General features: G+C 41.0%; 1 gene segment (V, D, J or C); it reads right to left on the bottom strand.

The window, feature by feature from the left end:
• Window positions 1-7,516: 7,516 nt before the first annotated feature.
• Window positions 7,517-7,958, bottom strand: LOC133023572 (immunoglobulin heavy variable 4-38-2-like). The segment is given in 2 exon segments: window positions 7,517-7,824; window positions 7,916-7,958. Coding segments are annotated over 2 exon segments (351 nt in total).
• Between the last annotated feature and the right edge of the window lie 17,078 nt (window positions 7,959-25,036).

Raw genomic sequence — 25,036 nt, 5'->3', positions numbered from 1 at the left:
GTGACTACAGACAGGAAAAGGAGGAAAGTAGTGGATATACATTTGTGGTCATGTTGTGAGAGCCCTATAAACACTCGGCTATATACTTTTCAACGCCAACTGTCATTTATGTAGAAAGCCATGGTTTACACATGTCTCTCAATCTGATTAAGTCAATGAAAAATCTCAGAGTTTGGTTCCTTTATTTGTTTTTATATTGTGATATTGACTCAGCAATAGGATGGAAAATGGGCGGAAAGTTTCCGGTAAATTTCCGGAAAGTTTCCGGAAAGTTTCCGTGGGAAGCTAACCTCGGGAATTTTGAAAGAAAAAAACTACGCAAATTGAACGCTGAGCAATAAAACATTATTCAAAACTCTATTTTAAAGATGTATGGAATGCAGCACACGCTGCACGTTGAATTTCAACCTTCCACTGTGCATTCTTCCATCACATGCACAGATTATTCCCAGCATCCTGCACACTACAGCAGATTGAGGCCTGCTGTAGTGTGCAGGACTAGTCAGGTAAGTTTCAATGATATTACTGGGGAAAATACATTTGCATGGTTATTGAGGATTGTTCTTCTGTTCATCTAGCCTATTTCCATTAATTTATCCATCAATTGTAAAATATTTTCCAATTGTTTGGCTAACTATTTATATCTCTGGCATTGCATTAGTGTTTTTTTACAAACTTTTTTCTCATCTTATTCTATAGAACAATGCCATGTGCACTATCTCATGTGTGGAGACATTTCACCCCATCCAATGTAGAAGGAAAGGCTGGGCACATTTGCAAATACTGTGCAAAGACCTATATGTTTAGAATGACACAAAGATGCAGAAGCATAGAGTCAAGTGCCCAAAGTTGCCTCAGGGCTCAAATCAGCCTATAACAAAACAAAATGTTTATATTTACCTAAGTATATGACAAGGTAAATACAGTTAGAATAAATTATCCATAAAATTTCAAGTTTATTCCCGTTAATTCCCATTAATTCCAGTATATTCCCGTATATTCCCGTTAATTCTCGTTAATTCCCGTTAATTCCCATGGAAAGTTTCTAACTTTGAATATTCCCAGAATTTCAACCATCTTTTCTTCAGATCACAATGTTGAATAAAACTGTACAATCATGAGGTTACTTTAAAAAGCAGTATTCTTTTCATAAATACATTTTTTAAGCTTAGGGCAAGGCGGGGGGGGGGGGGGGGGGGCTTCAACGATTTTCATTGTTGGAAGAGGAGGATATTTAAACACTCAATGAGTGACACAGGGACAGATGCGATGCTTTGTGTACAGCTCTGTGGCTTCCTGTGTTACTGTGGCTCTCGAGCACAATAATAAACAGCAGAGTCTTCAGTCGTCAGGCTGCTCATGTGCAGATACACCTGGTCCATGTCGTTGTTTCTGGAAATTGTGAAGCGATTCTTGACAGATGCTGAATAATATTTAGAGCTGCCTGACGGAGAAGAAATGTGGGCAACCCACTCCAGGCCTTTTCCTTCAGCTTGTCTGATCCAGCTGATATGAGCAGAGTCATCAGATATCCCTGCATATGTACACGTCAGTTTGTGGGATTCTCCTGGCCGCTTCACCGCCGGTTCAGATTCAGTCAGAGTCTGACTGCAAACACCTGAAGAGAAAATCAGTTTGGTTATAGGACAGAGCCGAACATGAGCCTGGACGACAACAAGGAAGAGTGCAGAGGTTTGGAATTCACCAGAAATGGTTGACAGCAGCAGAAATGTGAAACATTTAGTTAAAGTCATTATTGTCGTTTGTTGAACGTCTGGTCGGTGGTTTGGTTTGTCATCAGGTTGAAGGGAGATTAATACAGATGGAGGAGCTCATGATTTGCATTGACTCCTCCTCACAATGATGAAACTGTATCGATCAACTCAAGGGATTTTATCTCATTTCTAATTTGACTCGTTTTATCTTTTTGTTCATTAAATTATGATGTTAGTTACAAATTATTTCATGTAAATATATTTACATTTGTCGGTGTGTTATATTCATATATATATATAATTTTGTCTCTGTAAGTACCAAATTAAATTAAATTATGTTTTTTTGTCATCAATTGTAATGTTTTCTTTTCAAAAACCACTAAACCTTAATTATCTTTATTCCCTTTTATGTCAGTTTTGTAAAAATATTAATCTCAGAGTAACTCATGGATTTTGAGACAATCACAAAACACAATTTCTTGTTTTTTTTAATGATTTATCTCAAACTAAAATTTTACACACTGACATGTCAGTCATTGTGATGTCAGAGTATTAAAAGTGATATAAATAGTTACTGTTAAATTACGTTATGACAAATGTGTGATTCCTCTTTACAGAAGCAGTGAACTGGTCTGAAATCACCAGTAGTCTTTGGGCTCCTCCTCTGGTGGCTTCATGTAACTAGTGTTCAGGCACTGAGGGTTTTTTGTTCAGGTCGGCTGATGGTTTGTATCATTGTGTGTCTCTGGCACAGTAATACACAGCAGTGTCTCCAGGCTGCATGTTCTGTCCCTTTAGAGTCACTGTTTTTCTGGAAGTGTCTACGTCGATACTGAACTTGTTCTTTAATGAATCTTTATAGTATACGCTCCCATCACCATGTTTCCACCCAATCCACTCTAGTCCTTTTCCTGCAGGCTGTCTGATCCAAGCTGTCCAGTAGCTGCTGAGAGAATAAGAGACCTGGCAGCTGATGGTCAGAGGTTGACCTGGCTGCACAGTCACAGAGGCTGGCTGCATCAAAGTTTCACACTTCACATCTGTTAAAAGAAGAATGTTTTGTCATAAATCATCAAGTTGTCCTGCAAAAGAAAAAGTGGGGACTCTATGACAAGTCCAGGGAGACTCACATGATCCAGCTGCCAACAGCAGCAGCACAGCTACAGGAAACATGGTTAATGGTGAATCTGACGTGCTGTCAACTCCCCTGTCAGTCTGTTGGAAAGTTTTTATAGTTGAGTAACAAGGAAGGTCTCTCAGTTTGCTTAGAATCAAATATACAAATCAGCAGTTATGGTGTCACTGGGGGTGATAGAATAGAATAGGCTGCTCAGTGTTATTAGATCAGCTCTTTGAAAACAGGGAATCACCTCTGCTTTCTATAAAATATGATGTATTTTGATCGCATTATTTACTCAAATTTAACATATTGAAATAACATTGTAAGACTGGTAATCCATTAGCTTTGCTTTTACAGTAAACAAGGCATATATGTATTGTTTTGACATTTCAGATTTGTAATTGAAAAATGTGATGATTTTATGATTTGGACAAATTCACCATTATCTATGGGAAAACAGATTCTAGGGCCATTGCTACGAGCAATCCCGTCCTTGTATAATATGAAGTGATAACTGTGTCTCCTGTGTTCTGGGAGGAACTCAAACTCAGCATTGACCTACAGGCCAAGGTCCTCTTCACCAGCCCTGTTTGTGATTCACATGAGTTCAAGATGCAGCCAGGGGGAGGACTGTGTTCGGGTTAGAGGACTCAGAACTTCCTCTTTGCTATTTGCAGATGATACGGTTCTGTTCGCTTCATCAGATTGTGACCTGCATGTGTTCTGGGATGGATTACAGCTGGGATTACAGTCAGCACCTTTAACTCTGAGGCCATGGTTCTTTGCTAGGAAACAACGGAGTTAATTCTTTGAGTTGGGAAGGATATTCAACACAAAATGAAGGAGTTGAAATATCTCCGACCGTTTAGAGCAATGTTGGAGGCTGAAATAACTTTTCAACATTAACTGTTGACTTATCCGCAACTTTCAGGACTCATTCCTGCAACATTTGTATACATGACTCTCTAGCATGTGTCAGAATGCATTGAATTGTTTATCTGCCACGCCAGAAAAAGACAAACACGTGTATCATAAAGACTTGAACACGTTATTGTTATAAAAATTTGTTTTTCATGTTTTTGTAGCAACTTTCATCAGATAACAAGGAACTCTTCTTGCCATTAGAATGTACTGTTATCATCTAACATTGAAAAACAATTCACATCATGATGTGTGACGGAGCGCACGGCGACCGTCACGGCAGTAATACACTGCCCCGTTTACACGTGTAATCATTACAAATGTTAACTGTATGTGTTGCACGTCTGTTGTCCGGGTCCGTATACCGTGTTTATGTTTGTTTGTGTAAGGCGAGCAGTCCGTGATGCGGAAGTAAATAGGCGCTCGACTTCCGGGGTAACCGGAAGTGAACCCGCGGTGTTTTAATATTGTTTATGCTGTTATATTTTTAGGTGGCTATGCCTTCATGTAGCAATTGTATGGCAAATATGTTGCCGGGTATTCTTCCAGCCATATGGAATTTCTTGTATAAGCTGTTAAAGCTTCGGGGATTGCCTTACCTGTGACACCCCTGCGTATGATGCTATGTTGGTTTGTTCCAATTGTAAGGGGCGGGGTTAGGTCCCATTTAAGCCTGTCTGTTCATAAGTCTGGGACTGCTTATGGGAAGAGGTAAGTCTAAGAGCTCTCCCTAGAAGCGATTTCTTAGAAGTTTATTGTTATTGTAATTATTTGTTTGTGCCAATGTGCCAATTTATTTTCTTATTTTCAAGTGTTTGTTTATTTCGCTCTTTTGTTTTATTTCATATTTACCTTGTTGATTCTGCCTTGTCGGCCTTATATATTGGGACAATAAAAATTCCCATCTTACACTTTCATCTCCAAGTCCTCCTGAGAGTTTTTTCCACCAAGCTCATATACATCCTACCTTAAACATGATGCAATAACTTATATAATATAATAAAAGTGTGTGCAGAAAGAGGATAAATGGATGGATAAAGCTCATTTACATGATTTGATCAAGTTCTGCAACATTCTTGGTTTAAATCGTGGAGATTCTGCTGCTCTTGAGCAAGGTGGGTGATTTCTTGACATGTTTTGCAGGAGGAATGAGTGAACTGATGAAAAGAGTTCCTCCAGTTATAAAACCTTCATGAAACTGAATGATTCCTCTTTACAGTAACAGTGAACTGGTCTGAAATCACCAGTAGTCTTTGGGCTCCTCCTCTGGTGGCTTCATGTAACTAGTGTTCAGGCACTGAGGGGTTTTTGTTCAGGTCGGCTGATGGTTTGTATCATTGTGTGTATTTGGCACAGTAATACACAGCAGTGTCTCCAGGCTGCACGTTCTGTCCCTTTAGAGTCACTGTTTTGCTGGATGTGTCTAATTCGATACTGAACTTGTTCTTTAATGAATCTTTATAGTATGAACCTCCTGTATATTTCATCCCAATCCACTCCAGTCCTTTTCCTGCAGGCTGTCTGATCCAAGCTGTCCAGCTGCCAAGAGAATAAGAGACCTGGCAGCTGATGGTCAGAGGTTGACCTGGCTGCACAGTCACAGAGGCTGGCTGCGTCAAAGTTTCACACTTCACATCTGTTAAAAGAAGAATGTTTTGTCAAAAAATATTAAGTTGTCTTGCAAAAGAAAAAGTGGTGACTATATGACAAGTCCAAGGAGACTCACATGATCCAGCTACCAACAGCAGCAGCACAGCTACAGGAAACATGGTTAATGGTGAATCTGACGTGCCGTCAACTCCCCTTTCAGTCTGTTGGGAAGTTTTTTATAGTTGAGTAACAAGGAAGGTCTCTGAGTTTGCATAGAATCAAATATACGAATCATCAGTGATAGTGACACTGGGGATATTGGAATAGAATAGGCTGCTCAGTGTTATTAGATCAGCTCTGTGAAAACATGTCAGGGAATCACCTCTGCTTACTATAAAATATGATGTGTTTTGATCTCATTTATTGACTCAATTTTAACACATTTATGTACTCATTTTTATTTTGTATTCTTTTATTTGTGAAAGAAAGTGACTACAGACAGGAACTTGAGGAAAGTAGTGGATAAACATTTGTTGTCATGTTGTGAGGGCCCTATTTACACTCAGCTATATATTTTTCATTTAAAATCTAATGGCAACTGCAATTTATGTAGAAAGCCATGTTTACAAATATCTCTCAATCTGATTAAGTCAAAGAAAAATCTCAGAGTTTGGGTTCCTTATTTTATTTGTCTTTATTTTGTGATATTGACCCAGCAACCATCTTTTCTTCAGATCATAATGCTGAATAACACTGTAAAAACATGAGCTTTGTTTAAAAAGCAGTATTCCTTTCATAGATACAAAATATATTCAGGATTATTTTATCTGTTAAAAATTGTAATTGGAGTTATTTTTAGATATTAATACTTTTTATTTTAGTTGAAGACATGGGGAGGGGGGAGCTTCAACGATTTTCAGTGTTGGAAGAGGAGGATATTTAAACACTCAATGAGTGACACAGGGACAGATGCAATGCTTTGTGTACAGCTCTGTGGCTTCCTGTGTTACTGTGGCTCTCGAGCACAATAATAAACAGCAGAGTCTTCAGTCGTCAGGCTGCTCATGTGCAGATACACCTGGTCCATGTCGTTGTTTCTGGAAATTGTGAAGCGATTCTTGACAGATGCTGAATATAATTTAGAGCTGCCTGACGGAGCAGTTATGCGGGCGACCCACTCCAGGCCTTTTCCTTCAGCTTGTCTGATCCAGCTGATACCAGCAGAGTCATCAGATATCCCTGCATATGTACACGTCAGTTTGTGGGATTCTCCGGGCCGCTTCACCGCCGGTTCAGATTCAGTCAGAGTCTGACTGCAAACACCTGAGGAGAAAATCAGTTTGGTTATAGAACAGAGCCGAACATGAGCCTGGACGACAAAGGCGAAGACTGCAGGATTTGGAATTCACCAGAAATGGCTGACAGCAGCAGAAATGTGAGACATTTAGTTAAATTCATCATGTTCGTTTGTTGAACGTCTGGTCGATGGTTTGGTTTGTCATCAGTTTGAAGGGAGATTAATACAGGTGGAGGAGCTCATGATTTGCATTGACTCCACCTCACAATGATGAAAATGTATTGATCAACTGAAGGGATTTTAGCTTATTTCTTATTTCACTCGTTTTAACTTTTTGTTCATTATATTATAATCTTAGTTACAAAATGTTTAATATAAATATATTCACATGTGTTGGGGTGTTATATACGTGTTTTCAAATATATGTAAATTTGTCCCTGTTAGTACCTAATGAACGTAAATTATGGTTATTTGTCATCAATTGTAGTTTTTTTTTCTTCTCATAAATCACTGAACCTTTATTATCTTTATTTCATTTCATATCAGTTTTGTAAAAATATTAATCTCGGAGTAACTAACGAATTTTTTTTAATTTTAAGACAATCAGAAAACACAATTTCTTGTATTTTTTTTATTATTTATCATAAAATAAAATTATACACACTGACATGTCGATCACTGGGATGTCAAAGTATTAAAGTGGTATAAATACTTGCTGTCGAAAGACGTTATGACTTATGTCTGATTCCTCTTAACAGAAACAGTGAACTGGTCTGAAATCACCAGTAGTCTTTGGGCTCCTCCTCTGGTGGCTTCATGTAACTAGTGTTCAGGCACTGAGGGGTTTTTGTTCAGGTCGGCTGATGGTTTGTATCATTGTGTGTCTCTGGCACAGTAGTACACAGCAGTGTCTCCAGGCTGCACGTTCTGTCCCTTTAGAGTCACTGTGTTGCTGGAAGTGTCTAATTCGATACTGAACTTGTTCTTTAATGAATCTTTATAGTATGAATTTCCTGTATATTTGCTCCCAATCCACTCCAGTCCTTTTCCTGCAGGCTGTCTGATCCAAGCTGTAGTGTAGCCGCTGCTTAGAGAATAAGAGACCTTGCAGCCGATGGTCAGAGGTTGACCTGGCTGCACAGTCACAGAGGCTGGCTGCGTCAAAGTTTCACATTTCACATCTGTTAAAAGAAGAACGTTTTGTCATAAATCATTAAGTAGTCCTGCAAAAGAAATAAGTGGAGACTCTATGACAAATCCAGGGAGACTCACATGATCCAGCTGCCAACAGCAGCAGCACAGCTACAGGAAACATGGTTAATGGTGAATCTGACGTGCCGTCAACTCCCCTGTCAGTCTGTTGGGAAGTTTTTATAGTTGAGTAACAAGGAAGGTGTCTGAGTTTGCATAGAATCAAATATACGACTCATCAGTGATGGTGTCAGTGGGGGTTATAGAATAGGCTGCTCAGTGTTATTTGATCAGCTCTGGGAAAACATGACAGGGAATCACCTCTGCTTACTATACAATATTATGTGTTTTGATCTCATTATTTAGACAATTTTAAGAACTTGAAATCTCATTGTAAGGCTGATTAACCATTAGCTTTGCTTTTATAGTAAAAAAATAAGGCACATATGTATTGTTTTGGCAATTCAGAAATCCAATGATTTTTTATTTGGACAGATTTACCATTATTAGTGGGAATACAGATTCTAGTGCCATTGCTATGAGCTACCCTGTCCTTGTATCATATGAAGTGATAATTGTGTCTCCTGTGCTCTGGGGAGGAACTCAAACTGAGCATTGACCTACAGGCCAAGGTCCCACTTCACCAGCCCTGTTTGTGATTCACAAGAGTTTCAAATGCAGCCAGGGGGAGGACAGTTCCCTTCTGTTCCCTTCATCAGATTGTGACCTGCATGTGTTCTGGGATGGATTGCAGCTGGGATGACGGTAATCACCTTTAACTCTGAGGCCATGGTTCTCTGCTAGAAAACAACAGATTCATTATTTGGCTTGGGACGGAGATTCTACACCAAATGAAGGAGTTTAATGATCTCTTAGTCTTGTTAATGAGTAAGGTAGAATTCAGCAGGAGACTGATCGTTTAGAGCAATTTTGGAGGCTGAAATAACTTTTCCTCATCAACTGTTGTCTTATTTGCGACTTTTAGGACTCACTCCTGCAACATTTTCATACATGACTCTCTAGCATGTGTCAGAATGCATTGAAGTGCTTAGCTGCCACGCCAGAAAAAGAAAAAACACGTGTTTTATAAAGACTTGAACACGTTATTGTTATAAAAATATGTTTTTTGTGTTATTATAGCAACTTTCATCACATAACGAGGAACTCTTCTTTTTTATTCGAATGTACTGTTATGACATTGCAAAAAAGTTTCACTTCATGATACCATAACTTATATAATAGAATATAAGTGTTTGCAGAAAGGGGATAAATTGATGGATAAAGCTCATTTACATGATTTGATCAAGTTCTGCAACATTCTTGGATTTAAGACATGGAGATTCTGCTGCTCTTGAGCAAGGTGGGTGATTTCTTACCATGTTATGCAGGAGAAATGAGTAACTGAGGAGTTCCTGAAGTTATAAAACGTTCATGAAACGGACTGATTCCTCTTTACAGTAACAGTGAACTGGTCTGAAATCACCAGAAGTCTTTGGGCTCCTCCTCTTGTGGCTTCATGTAACTAGTGTTCAGGCACTGAGGGGTTTTTGTTCAGGTCGGCTGATGGTTTGTATCATTGTGTGTCTCTGTCGTATCCAAGCTATATAGAATGATGTCATGGAGTACCCTGATATGACACATGACATCTTCTCCGTCTCTCCAGGTGTTTTCCAGGAGGAATGAGTGAACTGATGAAAAGAATTCCTGCAGTTTTAAAACCTTCATGAAACGGACTGATTCCTCTTTACAGTAACAGTGAACTGGTCTGAAATCACCAATAGTCTTTGGGCTCCTCCTCTGGTGGCTTCATGTAACTAGTGTTCAGGCACACAACTGCTAGCTTATTTGCAACTTTCATGATATAACAAGGAACGTGTTATAAGTATTACTATAAGTATAACCACTCAGCTATATATTTTTTATTCAAAATCTAACAGCAACTGTTATTTATGTAGAAAGCCATGGTTTACACATATATCTCAATCTAATTAAGTCAAAGAAAAGTCTTAGAGTTAAGGTTCCTTATTTTATTTGTCCTTATTTTGTGATATTGACTCAGAAACCATCTTTTCTTCAGACCACAATGTTGAATAAAACTGTACAATCATGAGCTTAGTTTAAAAAGCAGTATTCTATTTATAAATACAACATATATTCAGTGTAATTTTATCTGATTAAAATTTTAATTGGAGGTACTTTTAGATATTGATACTTTTTATTGTAATTTAGGACATGGGGGGAGGGGGTGTCAACGATTTTCAGTGTTTAAAGAGGAGGATATTTAAACACTAAATGAGTGACACAGGGACAGATGCAATGCTTTGTGTACAGCTCTGTGGCTTCCTGTGTTACTGTGGCTCTCAAGCACAATAATAAACAGCAGAGTCTTCAGTCGTCAGGCTGCTCATGTGCAGATACACCTGGTCCATGTCGTTGTTTCTGGAAATTGTGAAGCGATTCTTGACAGATGCTGAATAATATTTGTTGTCTCCTGACGGACCAGAAATGTAGGCAACCCACTCCAGGCCTTTTCCTTCAGCTTGTCTGATCCAGCTGATAGCAGCAGAGTTATCAGATATCCCTGCATATGTACACATCAGTTTGTGGGATTCTCCGGGCCGCTTCACCACCGGTTCAGATTCAGTCAGAATCTGACTGCAAACACCTGAGGAGAAAATCAGTTTGGTTATAGGTCAGAGCCGAACATGATCCTGGACGACAACAAGGAAGAGTGCATAGGTTTGGAATTCACCAGAAATGGCTGACAGCAGCAGAAATGTGAGACATTTAGTTAAAGTCATCATGGTCGTTTGTTGAACGTTTGGTTGGTGGTTTGGTTTGTCATCAGGTTGAAGGGAGATTAATACAGATGGAGGAGCTCATGATTTGCATTGACTCCTCCTCACAATGATGAAAATGTATTGATCAACTGAAGGGATTTTGTCTCATTTCTTATCTTACTCGTTTTAAGTTTTTGTTCGTTATGTTATGATGTTAGTAACAAAATGATTTATGTAAATATTAGGGCTGGGCAACGATTAAAAGTTTTATTCGCGATTAATCGCATGATTTCCCCGATTAATCACGATTAATCACATTTGTATACGCAAAATCCAATAATGAATTAAAAAGTAGTGTATAGCGCAATTTTATTTTCAATGTTCTGCCATATGAACGAAAGTGCCACAACATTTGTTGTGCAAACAATTTTAACATCAGCATTTAATACAGTAGCAGTTAAATAAAATATTCAGTGTAAATCTCAATTTAACAATGTTATCAAAGCAAATACGAAATTAAAGCTCAATGCCACTGCCAGGGCATTAATGTTATCCTCTTCGTTATGAAAAATGTATACTCCTCCCTGCGTCTTACGTATTCTGCCGAAGCCTCGCTCCGCTCGCTGTTTCGTTGAGTGATTTGCTGATATCAACTCTGTGTTTTGCATTTAGGTGATATTTTAGACTGGAAGTACTCCGGTGATAAGAAAATTCACCTTGGCAGTGGCTACAAATTACTTTGGTTTTGTCGACTCCGCCGTCTGGAAGAACTTTAAAATGAAAATGGCCATGTAAAAGCTCCGTACCCTTATCCATGGTTGTTTATCCGCCAATTATTTTCTTTTTTCCGGTTCCGCAGCAGTCAGCAACAGACTTTCACAAAATAAAAGCCTGACTTTCACAATAAAACAATAAATAATCAAACCTGAGTTAATGCGAGATAAAATAATTGTCTGAGTTAAATAAGTGATGAGTTTTCTCGATAAAAACGAGTTAACTTGCCCAGCCCTAGTAAATATATTATCATTTTTCGGTGTGTTATATTCATATATACATATATATATGTAATTTTGTCTCTGTTAGTACCAAATGAAATTAAACTATGGTTATTTGTAATTAGGGCCCGAGCACCTCCGGTGGGAGGCCCTATTGAAATTGAAAAGATTATTATTAGGGCCCGAGCACCTCCGGTGGGAGGCCCTATTGAAATTGAAATGATTATTATTATTAGGGCCCAAGCACCTCCGGTGGGAGGCCCTATTGAAATTGAAATGATTATTATTATTAGGGCCCGAGCACCTCCGGTGTGAGGCCCTATTGAAATTGAAGGCATTTTTCTTCTTATTATTATTAGGGCCCGAGCACCTCCGGTGTGAGGCCCTATTGAAATTGAAGGCATTTTTCCTATTATTATTAGGGCCCGAGCACCTCCGGTGGGAGGCCCTATTGAAATTGAAAAGATTATTATTAGGGCCCGAGCACCTCCGGTGGGAGGCCCTATTGAAATTGAAATGATTATTATTATTATTATTATTATTATTATTCATCCAAATGAATTGGCTTTTTGAGGGCTTTCCCATGCTCAAAAAGTTGCTAAACTTTTCAGTAAATTAGAATGTGGTGGAAAATTACGTATTCTGGAGTATTTGGAAATGGGCGTGGCAAAATGGCTCAACAGCGCCACCTGGAACGCAGCCCCTAGGTTTCCCCATGGCCGATCTTCACCAAAATCGGGGAAAAGGTGTATCGTGACTAATCATACAAAAAAGCCTCAAGGAGCATTATGAAAAAAGCAACAGGAAGCCCGCCATTTTGGATTTAGTTGCCATTTTGGCCATATTTCACGTTTTTACTTTGATGTACTTGTCGAAGGGCTTTCATCGGATCAACTTAAAATTTAGACGAGTGTCGTCACAACAATATGGAGTACTAAAGTTATTAAAAAAATCAACTTTTCGTCAGAGCCTGTGACCGTGGCGTGGCGTCAAAGTTTGATTAAACGCCATCAAAACACGGGCGGCTGTATCTCGGACATATTTGGTCCAATCGAGTCCAAACTACACACATAAGATAAGAGTCGCGACCTGAAGACATCAACACAGAAATCGTGACTTAAAATCACAGCGCCCCCTGGTGGCAGCAGGAAATGTCTTGTTTTTGGTACGTCTCACACTTGGAAGTATTTCTCCACATCCCCTTTGCACAACCATGTGAAACTATGTCAAATGGGTCTCAAGACATTGATAATGAAGATATAAGATTACTGTGACTTTTCGTCAAACGCCATATTAATGGCGTGGCATCAAAGTTAATCAATTCGCCATGACACTCGAAATTGCTATAACTTCGGTGTTCAAGGTTCAATCTCCCTCAAACTACATGTGTGTATCAACAGCCCCCCCCTCAAAGCTGTCAGATGGGTTTAAGGAATGGGCGTGGCAATATAACTGACTAGCGCCCCCTAAAGGGCAGCCCCGGCACTACGATTGGCCTACAGCTACGAAAGTCGACAGGGACATGTGTCTTTTCATGACAAAGAAATAAGTCTCTTGGATAGATATGCTAGAGTAAACAGGAAGCCGGCCATTTTGGATTTGGTGGCCATTTTGGCCATATTCTGCATATTTACTTTAATATACTTGTCGTACAGCTTTCATCAGATCAACTTAAAATTTAGATGAGTGTCTTCACAAGAAGATGAAGTACTAAAGTTATCAAAACATCAACTATAGGTTACAGCGTGTAACCGTGGCCAGGCGTCAAAGTTTGATTACACGCCATGGAAACACGAGCTTCTGTAGCTCAGGCATATTTGGTTCAATCAAGACCAAACTAGACATGTAAGACAAGGGTCACGACCTGATGACATCTACAGAGACACCATGACTTAAAATCACAGCGCCACCTGCTGGCTACAGGAAGTGAAGCGTTTATCCTTGCCGCAGTGCAAAAAACCCATGCAACGCGGAGACGGCCGCTTGGTCATTGAACGCTGTCTCTTCCCCGACCGCAAAAGACTTGAAACGCGCGTGTGCTCGGGCCCGTTAGTGCTACAACGTAGCCCTAGTTATTATTATTATAATTTCCCTTTTCTGCCTTTTTAAGGGCCTAGACATAGTTGAATAGTTTTGAAACTTTGCAGGAAGTACAAAGCCCAAAAAAGTAATTGCATTCTGGAGTAATTGGAAATAGGCATGGCAAAATGGCTCAACAGCGCCACCTACGGAAAGCCCCCTCAGTTAACTTTCACCGATCCTCACGAAAAAATAGGAGGTTGTGTATCATGACCAGACGCACAAAAAAGCCTCTCAGTGCATTATGAAAATCGTAACAGGAAGTCCGCCATTTTGGATTTAGTGGCCATTTTGGCCATATTTCACGTTTTTACTTTGATATACTTGTCACAGAGCTTTCATCGGATCACCTTAAAATTTAGACGAGTGTCATCACAACAATATGGACTACTAAAGTTATCAAAAAAATCAACTTTTCGTCAGAGCCTGTGACCGTGGCGTGGCGTCAAAGTTTGAGGAAACGCCATCAAAACACGGGTGTCTGTATCTCGGACATATTTGATCCGATCAAGTCCAAACTAGACACATAAGACAAGAGTCAGGACCCGAAGACAACAACACAGAAATCGTGACTTAAAATCACAGCGCCCCCTGTTGGCAACAGGAAATGTCTTGTTTTTTGTATGTCTTACACTTGGAAGTATTTCTCCTCATCCACTTTGCGCAACCATGTCAAACTGTTGCGAATGGGTCTCAAGGCATTGATAATTAAGATATTAGATTACTGTGACTTTTCGTCAAACGCCATATTAATGGCGTGGCATCAAAGTTCACCAACTCGCCATGACACACGAAATTGCTATAACTTCGGTGTTCAAGGTTCAATCTCCCTCAAACTACATGTGTGTGTCAACAGCCCCCCCCTGAAAGCTGTCAGATGGGTTTAAGGAATGGGCGTGGCAATATAACTGACTAGCGCCCCCTAAAGGGTAGCCCCAGCACTACGATTGGCCTACAGCTAAAAAAATCGACGGGGACATGTGTCTTTTCATGACAAAGAAATAAGTCTCTTGGATAGATATGCTAGAGTAAACAGGAAGCCAGCCATTTTGGATTTGGTGGCCATTTTGGCCATATTCTGCATATTTACTTTGATATACTTGTCGTAGAGCTTTCCTCAGATCAACTTAAAATTTATATGAGTCTAATCACAACAAGATGGAGATTCAAAGTTATCAAAATTAAATTTTTTCGTCAGAGCCTCTGACCATGGCGTGGCGTCAAAGTTTGATGAAACGCCATCAACACACGAGTTTCTGTATCTCAGACATATTTGGTCTGATCAAATCCAAACTAGACACATAAGACAAGATTCCCGACCTGAAGACATCTACACAGAAATCGTGACTTCAAATCACAGCGCCCCTTGGTGGCTACAGGAAATGAAGCGTTTATCCTTGCCGCAGTGCCGAACGCATGCAACGCGGAGACGAGCGATTGCTCATCCAACGTTCTCTCTTCCCCGACCGCAACAGACTTGGAACGCGCGTGTGCTCGGGCCCGTTAGTGCTACAAAGTAGCCCTAGTTAATATTATTATTATTATTTTTCTTCCCCAAGTTAAATTGGCTTTTTGAGGGCTTTCCCATGCTCAAATAGTTTCTAAACGTTGCAGTAAGTTAGAAATGTGTGAAAATGGTCATATTCTGTAGGATTTGGAAATAGGCGTGGCAAAATAGCTCAATAGCGCCACCTACGGATAAGCCCCTCATTTAGCATTCACCGATCCTCACAAAAAAAATACCCAGTTGTGTATCCTCACCAGACGCACAAAAAAGTCTCTCAGTGTGTTATGAAATAAGGAACAGGAAGTCCGCCATTTTGGATTTAGTCGCCATTTTGGCGATATTCCACGTTTTTACTTTGATGTACTTGTCGTACAGCTTTTATCGGATCAACTTAAAATTTAGACGAGTGTCGTCACAACAATATAGAGTACTAAAGTTATCAAAAAAATCAACTTTTCGTCAGAGCTTGTGACCGTGGCGTGGCGTCAAAGTTTGATTAAACGCCATCAAAACACGGGCGGCTGTATCTCGGACATATTTGGTCCAATTGAGTCCAAACTACACACATAAGATAAGAGTCGCGACCTGAAGACATCAACACAGAAATCGTGACTTAAAATCACAGCGCCCCCTGGTGGCAGCAGGAAATGTCTTGTTTTTGGTACGTCTCACACTTGGAAGTATTTCTCCTCATCCCCTTTGCACAACCATGTGAAACTATGTCAAATGGGTCTCAAGACATTGATAATGAAGATATAAGATTACTGTGACTTTTCGTCAAACGCCATATTAATGGCGTGGCATCAAAGTTCATCAATTCGCCATGACACACAAAATTGCTATAACTTCGGTGTTCAAGGTTCAATCTCCCTCAAACTACATGTGTGTATCAACAGCCCCCCCCTCAAAGCTGTCAGATGGGTTTAAGGAATGGGCGTGGCAATATAACTGACTAGCGCCCCCTAAAGGGCAGCCCCGGCACTACGATTGGCCTACAGCTACGAAAATCGACAGGGACATGTGTCTTTTCATGACAAAGAAATAAGTCTCTTGGATAGATATGCTAGAGTAAACAGGAAGCCGGCCATTTTGGATTTGGTGGCCATTTTGGCCATATTCTGCATATTTACTTTAATATACTTGTCGTACAGCTTTCATCAGATCAACTTAAAATTTAGATGAGTGTCTTCACAAGAAGATGAAGTACTAAAGTTATCAAAACATCAACTATAGGTTACAGCGTGTAACCGTGGCCAGGCGTCAAAGTTTGATTACACGCCATCGAAACACGAGCTTCTGTATCTCAGGCATATTTGGTTCAATCAAGACCAAACTAGACATGTAAGACAAGGGTCACGACCTGATGACATCTACAGAGACACCATGACTTAAAATCACAGCGCCACCTGCTGGCTACAGGAAGTGAAGCGTTTATCCTTGCCGCAGTGCAAAAAACCCATGCAACGCGGAGACGGCCGCTTGGTCATTGAACGCTGTCTCTTCCCCGACCGCAACAGACTTGAAACGCGCGTGTGCTCGGGCCCGTTAGTGCTACAACGTAGCCCTAGTTAGGGCCCGAGCACCTCCGGTGGGAGGCCCTATTGAAATTGATAAGATTATTAGGGCCCGAGCACCTCCGGTGGGAGGCCCTATTGAAATTGAAATGATTATTATTATTAGGGCCCGAGCACCGAATGGTGAGAGGCCCTATTGAAATTGTAATGATTATTCTTATTATTATTATTATTATTGTGACTAAAGTGAATTGGCTTTTTGAGAGCTTTAACATGCTGAACTTCTTACCAAACTTTGCAGTAAATTAGTAAGTGGTGAAAATTTACGTATTCTGGAGTATTTGGAAATGGGCGTGGCAAAATGGCTCAACAGCGCCCCCTGGAACCCAGCCCCTAGGTTTCCACATAACCGATTTTCACCAAAATCGGGCAAGAGGTGTATCGTGACTAATCCTGAAAAAAAGTCTCAAGGTGCATTATGAAAAACGCAACAGGAAGCCCGCCATTTTGGATTTAGTGGCCATTTTGGCCATTTTGGCGATTGTTACTTTAATGTACTTGTCCCAGGGCTTTCATCAGATCAACTTCAAATTCAGATGAGTGTCATCACAACAAGATGGAGAAAAAAGTTGACTTAAAAAATCAACTTTTCGCCACACCGTGTGACCTTGGCGTGGCATCAAAATTTGATTAAACGCCATCAAAACACGAGGTTCTGTATCTCGGACAAACACGATCCAATCGAGTCCAAACTACACACATAAGACAAGAGTCACGACCTGAAGACATCTGCACTGAAATCATGACTTATTATCATAGCGCCCCCTGGTGGCAACAGGAAATATCTTTTTTTTTGCATGTCTTACACTTGGATGTGTTCCTCCTCATCCACTGACCTCAACCATGTCAAACTGTATCAAATGGGTCTCAAGACATTGATAATGAAGATATAAGAATACTGTGACTTTTCGTCAAACGCCATAGTAATGGCGTGGCATCAAAGTTCATCAGCTCGCCGTGAAACACGAAATTGCTATAACTTCCGTGTTCATGGGTCCATCTCCCTCAAACTACATGTGTGTATTAACATCCCCCCCTTGAAGACATTCATATGGTTTTAAGAAATGGGCGTGGCAAAAAAACTGACTAGCGCCCCCTAAAGGGCAGCCCCGGCGCTACGATTGGCCGACTTGTACAAAAATGTATTAGGGCATGTGTCTTTCCATTACAAACAAATAAGTCTCTTGGATCGATAGGTTAAACCAAACAGGAAGTCCGCCATTTTGGATTTAGTGGCCATTTTGGCCATATTCACCATTTTTACTTTGATGTACTTGTCCCAGGGCTTTCATCAGTTCAACTTTAAATTCAGATGAGTGTCATCACAACAAGATGGAGATAAAAATTGATTGAGGGATTTATCGTTCGTCACACCGTGTGACCGTGGCGTTGCGTCAAAGTTCATCAACTCGCCGTGAAACACGAAATGCTGTAACTTCCATGTTCATGGTTCTATCTCACTCAAACTAGATGTGTGTATCAACAGCCCCCCTCTGAAGATATTCATATTGTTTTTTTAGGCCGTGTGACCGTGGCGTTGAAGTTTGATTAAACGCCATCAAAACACGAGGTTCTGTATCTCGGACATATATTTTCCAATCGAGTCCAAACTAGACACCTAAGACTAGAGTCCCAGCCTGATGACATCTACACAGAAATCATGACTTTAAATCACAGCGCCCCCTGGTGGCTACAGGAAGTGAAGCGTTTATTGTCCAATTGAGTCCAAACTAGACATGTAAGACTAGAGTCCCAGCCTGATGACATCTACACAGAAATCATGACTTTAAATCACAGCGCCCCCTGGTGGCTACAGGAAGTGAAGCGTTTATCCTTGCCGCAGAGAGGAAAACGCATCCAAAGCGGAGACGTGCGCTTGGTCATCGACCGCTCTCTCCCCCGACCGCAACAGACTTCAACGTGCAGGTGCTCGGGCCCGCAAGTGCTACAACGTAGCCCTAGTTATTATTATTATTATTCTCCGCCAAGTTAAATTGGCTTTTTGAGGGCTTTCCCATCCTCAAATAGTTTCTAAACTTTGCAGTAAGTTAGAAATGTGTGAAAATGGTCATATTCTGTAGGATTTGGAAATAGGCGTGGCAAAATAGCTCAATAGCGCCACCTACGGATAAGCCCCTCATTTAGCATTCACCGATCCTCACAAAAAAAATACCCAGTTGTGTATCGTGACCAGACGCACAAAAAAGTCTCTCAGTGCGTTATGAAATAAGGAACAGGAAGTCCGCCATTTTGGATTTAGTCGCCATTTTGGCGATATTCCACGTTTTTACTTTGATATACTTGTCGTAGAGCTTTTATCGGATCAACTTAAAATTTAGACGAGTCTCATCAAAACAATATGGAATACTAAAGTTATCAAAAAAATCAACTTTTCGCCACACCGTGTGACCGTGGCGAGGCGTCAAAGTTTGATTAAACGCCATCAAAACACGAGGTTCTGTATCTCAGACATATTTGTTCCAATCGATTCCAAACTACACACATAAGACAAGAGTCACGACCTGAAGACATCTGCACTGAAATCATGACTTAATATCATAGCGCCCCCTGGTGGCAACAGGAAATGTCTTTTTTTTTGCATGTCTTACACTTGGATGTGTTCCTCCTCATCCACTGACCTCAACCATGTCAAACTGTATCAAATGGGTCTCAAGACATTGATAATGAAGATATAAGAATACTGTGACTTTTCGTCAAACGCCATAGTAATGGCGTGGCATCAAAGTTCATCAGCTCGCCGTGAAACACGAAATTGCTGTAACTTCCGTGTTCATGGGTCCATCTCCCTCAAACTACATGTGTGTATTAACATCCCCCCCTTGAAGACATTCATATGGTTTTAAGAAATGGGCGTGGCAAAAAAACTGACTAGCGCCCCCTAAAGGGCAGCCCCGGCGCTACGATTGGCCGACTTGTACAAAAATGTATTAGGGCATGTGTCTTTCCATTACAAACAAAAAAGTCTCTTGGATCGATAGGTTAAACCAAACAGGAAGTCCGCCATTTTGGATTTAGTGGCCATTTTGGCCATATTCACCATTTTTACTTTGATGTACTTGTCCCAGGGCTTTTATCAGTTCAACTTTAAATTCAGATGAGTGTCATCACAACAAGATGGAGATAAAAATTGATTTAGGGATTTATCGTTCGTCACACCGTGTGACCGTGGCGTGGCGTCAAAGTTCATCAACTCGCCGTGAAACACCAAATGCTGTAACTTCCGTGTTCATGGTTCTATCTCACTCAAACTACATGTGTGTATCGACAGCCCCCCCCCCCGGAGATCTTCATATGGTTTTAAGGCCGTGTGACCGTGGCGTCGAAGTTTGATTAAACGCCATCAAAACACGATGTTCTTAGCTTGGACATATATTGTCCAATCGAGTCCAAACTAGACATGTAAGACTAGAGTCCCGGCCTGATGACATCTACACAGAAATCATGACTTTAAATCACAGCGCCCCCTGGTGGCTACAGGAAGTGAAGTGTTTATTGTCCAATTGAGTCCAAACTAGACATGTAAGACTAGAGTCCCAGCCTGATGACATCTCCACAGAAATCATGACTTTAAATCACAGCGCCCCCTGGTGGCTACAGGAAGTGCAGCGTTTATTGTCCAATTAAGTCCAAACTAGACATGTAAGACTAGAGTCCCGGCCTGATGACATCTACACAGAAATCATGACTTTAAATCACAGCGCCCCCTGGTGGCTACATGAAGTGAAGCGTTTATTGTCCAATTGAGTCCAAACTAGACATGTAAGACTAGAGTCCCAGCCTGATGACATCTACACAGAAATCATGACTTTAAATCACAGCGCCCCCTGGTGGCTACAGGAAGTGAAGCTTTTATCCTTGCCACAGAGAGGAAAACGCATCCAACGCGGAGACGTGCGCTTGGTCATCGACCGCTCTCTCCCCCGACGGCAACAGGCTTCAACGTGCAGGTGCTCGGGCCCGCAAGTGCTACAACGTAGCCCTAGTTATTCTTATTATTTTTCTTCTCACAAATGAATTGGCTTTTTGAGGGCTTTAACGTGCTGAAAAAGTTGTTAAACTTTGCAGTAAATTAGAAAGTGGTGAAAATTTACGTATTCTGGAGTATTTGGAAATGGGCGTGGCAAAATGGCTCAACAGCGCCACCTGGAACGCAGCCCCTAGGTTTCCCCATGGCCGATCTTCACCAAAATCGGGGAAAAGGTGTATCGTGACTAATCATACAAAAAAGCCTCAAGGAGCATTATGAAAAAAGCAACAGGAAGTCCGCCATTTTGGCGATATTCCACGTTTTTACTTTGATGTACTTGTCGTACAGCTTTCATCGGATCAACTTAAAATTTAGACGAGTCTCATCACAACAATATGGCCTACTAAACTTATCAAAAAAATCAACTTTTCATCAGAGCCTGTGACCGTGGCGTGGCGTCAAAGTTTGATGAAACGCCATCAAAACACGGGCGTCTGTATCTCGGACATATTTGGTCCAATCAAGTCCAAACTAGACACATAACACAAGAATCACGACCCGAAGACATCAACACAGAAATCGTGACTTAAAATCACAGCGCCCCCTGGTGGCAGCAGGAAATGTCTTGTTTTTGGTACGTCTCACACTTGGAAGTATTTCTCCTCATCCCCTTTGCACAACCATGTGAAACTATGTCAAATGGGTCTCAAGACATTAATAATGAAGATATAAGATTACTGTGACTTTTCGTCAAACGCCATATTAATGGCGTGGCATCAAAATTCATCAATTCGCCATGACACACGAAATCGCTGTAACTTCTGTGTTCAAGGTTCAATCTCCCTCAAACTACATGTGTGTGTCAACAGCCCCCCCCTGAAAGCTGTCAGACGGGTTTAAGAAATGGGCGTGGCAAAAAAACTGACTAGCGCCCCCTAAAGGCCAGCCCCGGCACTATGATTGGCCTACAGCTACGAAAATCGACGGGGACATGTGTCTTTTCATGACAAAGAAATAAGTCTCTTGGATAGATATGCTAGAGTAAACAGGAAGCCCGCCATTTTGGATTTGGTGGCCATTTTGGCCATATTCTGCATATTTACTTTGATATACTTGTCGTAGGTCTTTCATCAGATCAACTGAAAATTTCGATGAGTGTCTTCACAACAAGATGGAGATGTAAAGTTATTTGAATTTTAACATTTCGTCTTTCCTTGTGACCGTGGCCTGGCGTCAAAGTTTGATTACACGCCATCAAAACACGAGCTTCTGTATCTCAGGCATATTTGGTTCGATCAAGACCAAACTAGACATGTAAGACAAGGGTCACGACCTGATGACATCTACAGAGACACCATGACTTAAAATCACAGCGCCACCTGCTGGCTACAGGAAGTGAAGCGTTTATCCTTGCCGCAGTGCAAAAAACCCATGTAACGCGGAGACGGCCGCTTGGTCATTGAACGCTGTCTCTTCCCCGACCGCGACAGACTTGAAACGCGCGTGTGCTCGGGCCCGTTAGTGCTACAACGTAGCCCTAGTTCTTATTATTTTTCTTCGTACAAATTAATTGGCTTTTTGAGGGCTTTAACGTGCTTAAAAAGTTGTTAAACTTTGCAGTAAATTAGAAAGTGGTGAAAATTTACGTATTCTGGAGTATTTGGAAATGGGCGTGGTAAAATGGCTCAACAGCGCCACCTGGAACGCAGCCCCTAGGTTTCCCCATGGCCGATCTTCACCAAAATCGGGGAAAAGGTGTATCGTGACTAATCATACAAAAAAGCCTCAAGGAGCATTATGAAAAAAGCAACAGGAAGTCCGCCATTTTGGATTTAGTCGCCATTTTGGCCATATTTCACGTTTTTACTTTGATGTACTTGTCGTAGAGCTTTCATCGGATCACCTTAAAATTTAGACGAGTGTCATCACAACAATATGGAGTATTAAAGTTATCAAAAAAATCAACTTTTCGTCAGAGCGCGTGACCGTGGCGTGGCGTCAAAGTTTGATGAAACGCCATCAAAACACGGGCGTCTGTATCTTGGACATATTTGGTCCAATCAAGTCCAAACTAGACACATAAGACAAGGGTCACGACCCGAAGACAACAACACAGAAATAGTGACTTAAAATCACAGCGCTTCTGGTGGCAGCAGGAAATGTCTTGTTTTTTGTACGTCTTACACTTGGAAGTATAACTCCTCATCCACTTTGCGCAACCATGTGAAACTATGTCAAATGGGTCTCAAGACCGTGATAATGAAGATATAAGATTACTGTGACTTTTCGTCAAACGCCTTATTAATGGCGTGGCATCAAAGTTCACCAACTCGCCATGACACACGAAATTGCTATAACTTCTGTGTTCAAGGTTCAATCTACCTCAAACTACATGTGTGTATCAACAGCCCCCCCCTGAAGACTGTCAGATGGGTTTAAGAGATGGGCGTGGCAAAATAACTGACTAGCGCCCCCTAAAGGGCAGCCCCGGCACTACGATTGGCCTACAGCTACGAAAATCGACGGGGACATGTGTCTTTTCATGACAAAGAAATAAGTCTCTTGAATCGATATGCTACAGTAAACAGGAAGCCCGCCATTTTGGATCTGGTGGCCATTTTGGCCATATTCAGCATATTTACTTTGACATACTTGTCGTAGAGCTTTCATCAGATGAACTTACAATTTCGATGAGTGCCTTCACAACAAGATGGAGATCTAAAGTTATTGGAATTTTAACGTTTCGTCATACCATGTGACCGTGGCCTGGCGTCAAAGTTTGATTACACGCCATCGAAACACGGGCTTCAGTATCTCAGGCATATTTGGTCCAATCAAGTCCAAACTAGACGTGTAACACAAGAGTCGCGACCTGAAGACATCAATCTCCCTCAAACTACATGTGTGTGTCAACAGCCCCCCCCTGAAAGCTGTCAAACGGGATTAAGGAATGGGCGTGGCAGAATAACTGACTAGCGCCCCCTAAGGGGCAGCCCCGGCACTACATTTGGCCTACTTCTACAAAAATCGACGGGGACATGTGTCTTTCCATGACCAAGAAATAAGTCTCTTGGATAGATATGCTAGAGTAAACAGGAAGCCCGCCATTTTGGATTTGGTGGCCATTTTGGCCATATTCTGCATATTTACTTTGATATACTTGTCGTAGAGCTTTCATCATATCAACTTAAAATTTCGATGAGTGTCTTCACAACAAGATGGAGATCTAAAGTTATTTGAGTTTTAACATTTCGTCATACCATGTGACCGTGGCCTGGCGTCAAAGTTTGATTACACGCCATCGAAACACGAACTTCTGTATCTCAGGCATATTTGGTTCAATCAGGTCCAAACTAGACATGTAAGACAAGAGTCACGACCTGATGACATCTACAGAGAAACCATGACTTAAAATCACAGCACCACCTGCTGGCTACAGGAAGTGAAGCGTTTATCCTTGCCACAGTTCAAAAAACGCATGCAACGCGAAGACGAGTGCTTGGTCATTGAATGCTGTGTCTTCCCCGACCGCGACAGACTTGAAACGCGCGTGTGCTCGGGCCCGTTAGTGCTACAACGTAGCCCTAGTTAATTGTTATTTTTGCTCTTCATAAATCACTGAAACTTTATTATCTTTATTTACTTTATATCATGTTTGTAAAAATATTAATCTCTGAGTAACTAATGGATTTTGAGACGATCACAAAACACAATTTCTTGTATTTTATTATTATTTATCTCAAACTAAAATTATACACACTGACATGTCATTCATTGTGATGTCAGAGTATTAAAAGTGGTATCAATAGTTACTGTTAAATGACGTTATGACCCATGTCTGATTCCTCTTTACATTAACATTGCACTGGTCTGAAATCACCAGTTGTCTTTGGGCTCCTCCTCTGGTGGCTTCATGTAACTAGTGTTCAGACACTGAGGGGTTTTTGATCAGGGCGGCTGATGGTTAGTATCATTGTGTTTCTCCATCACAGTAATACACAGCAGTGTCTCCAGGCTGCACATTCTGTCCCTTTAGAGTCACTGTTTTGCTGGAAGTGGCTAATTCGATACTGAACTTATTCTTTAGTGAATCTTTATAGTATGTGCTGTATCCATTATGACCACATAATCCACTCCAGTCCTTTTCCTGCAGGCTGTCTGATCCAATGTGTGCGGTAGCTGCTGAGAGAATAAGAGACCTGGCAGCTGATGGTCAGAGGTTGACCTGGCTGCACAGTCACAGAGGCTGGCTGCGTCAAAGTTTCACACTTCACATCTG

This window comes from Limanda limanda, chromosome 17, assembly GCF_963576545.1.
Source record: "Limanda limanda chromosome 17, fLimLim1.1, whole genome shotgun sequence".
NCBI classification, from domain to species: Eukaryota; Metazoa; Chordata; class Actinopteri; order Pleuronectiformes; family Pleuronectidae; genus Limanda; species Limanda limanda.
Note: the sequence above shows the minus strand (reverse complement) of the source record. Positions and strands in the feature narration are given on the sequence as shown.